The sequence below is a fragment of the Orycteropus afer genome, unplaced genomic scaffold, assembly GCF_000298275.1.
Source record: "Orycteropus afer afer isolate SDZICR_OR568_19922 unplaced genomic scaffold, OryAfe1.0 scaffold00136, whole genome shotgun sequence".
Taxonomy (NCBI): Eukaryota; Metazoa; Chordata; class Mammalia; order Tubulidentata; family Orycteropodidae; genus Orycteropus; species Orycteropus afer.
In genome coordinates, this window is record NW_006921723.1 from 1,688,965 (window position 1) to 1,695,940 (window position 6,976).

Below are 6,976 nucleotides of genomic sequence, written 5' to 3' on the forward strand. Positions count from 1 at the left end.
TAGTGGCATTGTTCAAGCTGTGCACCCATTCTAGGGCTTACATTTTTAAGAAATCGAGAAACGATAAACAAGACGTGTTAGAAGCTGTGAAAATTTGAAAGATCACCGTCACCTTCCTCCTCCCTGTCCCATTCCGCGTTCCCCACTTCGACTCCTTGAGCTCGAGATCATCCTCTTTGGTCTGGCTCTGACACCACGACGTCGAGAGCGTTAGTGCCGGTTCTGCTTGCCAGCCCAGGAGCCGGGCAAGACACAGTGGAAAGAATAAAACCAAAAGAACACAGAAATACAACGGACTGCCCGGCCCTGGTGGGGCTTCACATCCTGAAGTGAGCATGAACATGGACAGTTGCGCAAGCGTACTTGAAACCGAACGAGTGAGCAGGCCGGCCCTCGCGCAGGCGTACTGGAGACCTTAAGGAGTGCTTCCGCCTTCCCTCCGCAGCTGTCGCCATGGCCGCGCCGGCCCCGGGGCTCATCTCGGTATTCTCGAGCCCGCAGGAGCTGGGCGCATCGCTGGCGCAGCTGGTGGCGCAGAGGGCGGAGTGCTGCCTGGCGGGAGCCCGCGCCCGCTTCGCGCTTGGTCTGTCGGGCGGCAGCCTTGTCTCGATGCTGGCTCGCGAGCTGCCTGCCGCTGTCGCCCCCGCTGCGCCCGCCACCTTCGCACGCTGGACGCTGGGCTTCTGCGACGAGCGCCTCGTGCCCTTCGAGCACGCCGAGAGCACGTACGGCCTCTACCGGGTGAGAGCTACGGGGGCCGCCGGGGGTCACGCCAGCAGGGCCCCGCCCACGAGTAACCCCGCCTACGGGGGCCGCCAGAGGTCAGTCCGGTCGGACCGCTCTCACCATTTAACCTCGGGCTACGGGGGCCGCCAGCAGTCTTCTTGTGGCGAACCGCGCCCACCTTCAATACTCCGCCTACAGGGGACGCTGGTAGTCCTTTCGGGTTGGACTTTGCCCTTCCCCTAAATCCTAGGTATGCAGATCTCCAGGAGTAATGCTGCGAGGTCCACGGCCACCGCCTAAATCTAGGTTAGGGCTGTCGAGGGTCGAACGGTAATCTCTTGTTTTTATCTGGGCTGAGCCTGGGAGTGGTCATCTGATTGAGGTCCCACCTGGACTTCAACACTCTCTGCTTTTACCTAGGATGGCTGTGGAGCTTTGAAATCCCCTCCTTGCTTTATACTGTGTACAAGAAGAGGGCGTGGCATTGGAAAGGGCGGGCAGTGAAACAGATTGGCCTTTCCAGCTACTTGGAGAAGTGATCTGGTTACAGCCTTGGAGCGTGCACAGTGCAGAGTTAGGAGCAGGAAGGTTCGGGTGTTCCACCGGCCCTACCTCCCTGTGCAGCCTGGGCCTCAATTTCCTCAAGTTCTCGGTGGTAGTCAAGTAGCTAGTGGCTGTGAGGGCCTCTTGTATGGTTATTTTGGCCCCATATAGATTCAGGGGCCTCCCACATTTTACAAGCAGAGAAACTGGCTGGGAGGAGCTGTGACTTGCCCCGGGTGCTTGCCCATATCAGGATTAGTCTCCCTCCTGTCTGGGTAGAGAATAACCCAGGGAAGGCAGGGAGGGGCAGGCTTGGCCAGAGCCACAGGTTACCTGAGCCAGGTATGGGCCCCACCCCTGGCACCGACCCTGAGGAAAAGCCTTCAGTGCTCTTGGCAGCAGGGACGAGCCTGACGAGGAAATGGGGTCGAGATGATGGGGACCTTCAGGGGTGAGCAGGCAGGCAGCCGATGTCCTGGGTGAGGCAGGCAGGAGCTCAGGAGTCCAGTGAACTGGCAGAGAAGCCACAGCACGTTGGGCATTCATGCAGTGAAAGGGTTCTAGGCTCCAGTAGGGGTTCATCCTGTCCTGGATGTGAGCTGATGGCTCTCATTATTTTTCACAAGAGGGGATATTTGCCAGGTGCCAGCCCAGGGCTTAACCCTTCACCCGTGTCATCTCATGAATTCCTATGAAGTAGGGCTGCTGTTACTCCTATTTCACAAATAGGGACACTGAGGTAGAGAGAGCAGCACTCACCAGCCCAGTCACTCAGCAAGTCACAACTGGTCGCACTTGAGCCTGTCCCACCCACATCTGGGGACACATGGAGACAGGGGCCATGCTCAGCCTTCTGTTTCCTGGGCGGTGGTGGTGGTGTTATGTACCGTCGAGTGGGACCCACTCATAGCGACCCCTCCTTGGGTTTCCAAGGCAGTATCACTACGGAAGTAGATTGCCCCATCTTCCTTCCAAAGAGTGGCTGGTGGGTTTGAACCACTAGCCTTCTGGTTAGCAATCAAGTGCCTTAGGCACTCAGCTACCAGAGCTCCTTGTTTCCTGGGTGCCCTCCCTAAAAGGCTAATCAGACAGTAAGAGAAAGTTACTTAGATGTTCGCTGAGCGCCCCCTGTAGGTAGGAGTCTGTGCTCAGCGCTGAGGGTGCAGTAGGGAGCTTGGCAGAGCTGGCCCTGCCTTCACAGGGCTCAGAGGGGGCAGACAGCCAGAGAATAAAATTAATAGATAAGGAAAACCCAGGCGGCACATTAACACAGCCAGGTAGAGAGGTGTAATGAGAGTACTGTGTACAAGGGCACCTGGTGGGGCCCAGCGGCTCCTCTGTGGGGCTCCTGCGCAGACAGTGCGTGACTGCTGTGGTTTTGTCCCTCCCTCTGCACAGGCCCAGCTGCTGTCCAGGCTGCCCATCCCAGAAGGCCAGGTCATCACCATTAACCCCTCACTGCCCGTGGAGGAGGCAGCTGAGGACTATGCCAAGAAGCTGAGAGAGGTGAGTTCCACGGGGCCCACAGAAGGTCACTCCCACACGCAGGCCAGGCACAGGAGAATGGGAACCTGTGTGTGGCACTGTATGGGGTCCCCATCAGAAACTCCCCTGAGGGCTGTTGGCAGGCCTTGCCCCCTTTGAGGCTTCCCTTGTTGGAAAACCTCACCCTCCCAGAGGCTGTACCCCAGTCCTGTGGAGTCTTTGGGGGGGGGGGTCATCTGATGACCCGGTAGTGGGCCTGGGTCTCCACTTTTGTGACAGTTGTGTCCCCAGACCTGTGACTCCTGGGCAGCCCGAGAGGTGAAAAGCAGAACTTCATAGCTATGATTAGTGTGTCTTTTATCACACATGCACCTGAGTGTCCCTTCCTGGGTATCTTAGTTAGAGCTGCTGTGACAGAAACTGCACAAGTGGGTGGCTTTAAGGAACAGAAATTTATATTCTTGTAGTTCAGGAACCTAGAAGTCCAAATTCAAGGCACCAGCTCTAAAAGGTTCCTTCTGTTGCCTTTGCGGAAGGTCTTTGTGTCTTTTCAGCTACTGTTCTTTGTTCCTTGGAGAGCTTCTTGTGACATCTGTCTCCTCCCCCCTTTTTACATTTCAAAAGTCATTGGCTTAAGACCCACTCTGCACAGATAGGACCTCATGAACATAACACTGAAAACCCTGGTCCCAAATGGATCTTATCCACAGGTGTAGGGCTTAAGAGTCCAACACATATTTTTGGGGGGACACCATTCAATCCATAACACTAGGTTAAAGACACTTGTGTTTCTGTTTTTTGACAACTGTCTCTTGGTGCCCTCTGAGTCCCTCCCTTTCACCCTCTCTGCACCATCCCCTGCCTGACCCAGGCCTTCCAAGGGGACTCCCTCCCAGTCTTCGACCTGCTCATCCTGGGGATTGGCCCTGACGGCCACACGTGCTCCCTCTTCCCAGACCACCCGCTCCTGCAGGTGAGTGCACCGACATAGCCCTCTTAAGTCCCAAACATCAGCTTCGGCTGCCTGTGGCTCCTGGAGGAAGGGCAGCCTGCAGGGTGATACATAGAGCCAGGGATCGAGTGGGCAACCTGGGACAAGCACCCGAACTGTCCTGAGCCTCTGCTGTTCACCCATCTGAAAATAGGGGTCTCAAATCAGCTACCATGGCTGGTTGGGATTGGGGTGGGGGTGATGTAAGGACCATGCCTGGTGTGGAGAAAGTGCTCAAGAAGTGAGGGGCATCATGCTTCTGCCTCTCTCCTGGGACTCCCTTCCACAGGAGAAGGAGAAGATCGTCGCCCCCATCAGTGACTCCCCAAAGCCACCACCTCAGCGTGTGACCCTCACACTTCCTGTGCTGAATGCGGCCCGAACTGTCATCTTTGTGGCAACTGGAGAAGGCAAGGCAGCTGTTTTGAAGGTAACAACTGCGGGCCCTGTTTCGAAGAAGATCATGGGCACATGGGCCCTGGCCCAGGGCCTCAGGGTAAAAGATGACCCCAGATACTGTGCTGGAAATGTCAGATCTCAATATGATCCCGTCATTCTTTGGTCAAGGGAGAGATCAAAACTGCAATTACAGGCTATTTAGGAGTTAACGATAATGAGTTGAAATTAGTGAGACGAGGTCAGAGCTGCACTCAGAGGCAAATTCAGTATTTATAAATAAAATTCCATTGACACCCAGCCAAAGAGCATCTGCTTACATACTGTCTGTGGTGGCTTTTGGCTGTAGTGACAGTGTTGAGTGGTTATGACAGAGAGCATCTGGTCTACAGAGCTGAAAATATTGACCATCTGGTCCTTTGAAGAAAGAGTTGCCGAGCCTTGAGTTCACCGAGAGGTCCGGGGCAGCACAAATGGCTTGTGCTATTAGTTGTAAGTTTCGTGGTTTGAGTCCATTTTAGGGGCACCACAGAGGAAAAGCCTACAATCTTCCATAAAGTTTGCCGCCAAGAAAACGCTGTGAAGCAGTTCTGCTCTAACAGATGGGATCACTGTGAGTCAGAATTGACTCAACAGCAAAGGTTTAGTTTTTGGTTTGCAGTTAAACTGTTGGGATCAGAGAAAGGAAGGGACTGTGTCCCTGCTAATTGAAGCTCTGACAGCCAGGGAGTCTCTGGGTGTGCAGATGGTTATGCGTTCGACTACCAGCTGGAAGGTTGGCAGTTAGAACCCTCTCAGAGATGGCTTGGAAGACGGGCCTGGCAATCTGCTTCCAAAAGGCCACAGCCTTGAAAACCCCGTGGAGTAGCTCTCCTCTGTGCACAGGTCACCATGAGTCGGGATGGACTCGATGGCACCTAGCAGTGACGACAAGGACACCTGTGAAGCACAGTGTCCAGTCCCAAGGGTTTGAGAATCATGTCTGTTGAGGTCCTGGGAGCTCTGGGAGGTGCCAGGGGAGGCTGCTCCTCCTGACCCTGCGTCTCTCACCACAGCGTATCCTGGAAGGCCACGAAGAGAACCCACTCCCCGCTGCTCTGGTCCAGCCACACACGGGGAAGCTGTGCTGGTTCTTGGACGAGGCGGCCGCCCACCTGCTGACGGTGCCCTTTGAAAAGCACTCCACTTTGTAGTCGCTGGGTAGACACCATGCTGGGACCACAACACCCAAGTGGCTGGGACCTTGTGGGGCTGGGCCCCACTCATCGCCACGTTCCTGACTCTGTCTGAACAAAGCCATGGAGCCCTTCCAGAAGCCACGAGTGCCCAGCTGTGGCTCAGCCCGTGGGCTGTGGCTCTGGGCAGCCTGGGTATTAAAAGAAACATTAGTCGGAGTCTCATCTGTCGTGGTCCTTGGTGGGCAGCAGCCTGGGGGTGCCTAGGTTGAGGCCCTGACCCTCGACCAGCATCTCTCATCCCAGCCTGGGCAGTGGGTCTTGGCCTGCCGTCCCTCTCTGGGGGATGGCACCCTGGGTGAGTGCTTGGAGCTGCTGGGACAGAGTACCACAAACTGGGAGCTTAAAACAGCAGAGATTCATTCGGTCACGGTCTAGAGGCCAGAAGTCTAAAAGGTGTCGGCAGGGCCGAGCTCCGTCCTGAGGCCCTGGGGGAGGGTCCTTCCTCGTCTCTTCCAGCTTCTGGTGGCTCCCTGCGTTCCTGGGCCTGTGGCTGCATCACTTGTCTCTGCCTGTGTCATCACAAGGCCTTCTCTCTCTGTGTGTCCTTTTCTCTTTTGTCTCTTACAAGGACACTGGTCATTGGATTTAGGGCCCACCCTAAACCCAGGATGATCTCATCTTGAGATCCATTAATTAATCACACTTGCAAGGACCCTACGTCCAAACAAGGCCATGTTCACAGATCCCAGGGATTAGGATGTGGGCATATTTTGGGGGGACACAACTCCACCTCTTCTACAGCCCATTGGCTGAGCTGCTGCACACACAGGGTTATTGTGAACACTGTGTCCTGCTGAGCTGTGGCCTTCGCAGAGCCTTGAATATACAGAGGTGGCTCTGGAGCTGCTGGTGGGCACCTGAAGCCTCAAAGTCAGGCCACCCCACACTTGGCGGCACCTGCAGTGCTGAGTGTGGGGTCTGGGGCATGTCCCACATCCCACAGGCGGTTGTGCTGCGTGGAGGGGAATTGAAACTGCCCAGGGGTGTGGCTGCCCAGGAGGAGCGAAGCTGAAACCACCAGAAACCAAGTTTCCCTAACAGTTTAATCAGGCCCAGAAGTGAGAGTGAGGAAGTGGGACTGAAAATAGGCTGAGACACAGTGGGTGGGGGGTTAGGAAGGAAAGCAGCAGTACGGGGTTGGGTAACAGGTGGCCATGACCCTTCAGCCACAGTCAGAGGCAGGGCAGAGGGCAAAGGAGGGAAAGTGAGGTCACAGGACCCTGGGACTCCAGGTAACACTGTTGGTGTACCGTCTCCTGTACTGTTCTCCCCATAGCCCTCACCTCCTACCCAGCCCAGGAGGCTCCATGTGGCCCCCGCAACCACCCTTCCATCTGCCCTTCACCCGTTCTGGTCCAGCCCACTGACTTCACTGTTCCTAGAACCAACCACCTCAAGGCCTTTGCACTTGCTGTGCCAACTGTCTGGAGTTCTCTCTCCTGCAGGTCTTGGTGTGGCCTCTTACTTCCTTCAAGTCTTGGCACAACATCACCATTGGCCCTCATGGAGATTTCCTCCAGCCCTGAGCCTGCTCCAGGAATCATCTAGCACCTTAAGGAGCTGGGGCCTCAGTTCATAGGCTCTGGCTCTGGAGTGA

At 55.7% G+C, this 6,976-nt stretch overlaps 1 protein-coding gene across 1 annotated transcript; it reads left to right on the plus strand.

Annotated features, from left to right (window-relative positions):
* Window positions 1-453: 453 nt before the first annotated feature.
* On the plus strand, window positions 454-5,334 carry PGLS (6-phosphogluconolactonase). The gene is made up of 5 exons (XM_007945339.1): window positions 454-741; window positions 2,668-2,775; window positions 3,626-3,727; window positions 4,035-4,175; window positions 5,197-5,334. The coding sequence occupies exons 1-5, from the start codon at window positions 454-456 to the stop codon at window positions 5,332-5,334; spliced, it is 777 nt and encodes a 258-aa protein (XP_007943530.1).
* Window positions 5,335-6,976: the final 1,642 nt, after the last annotated feature.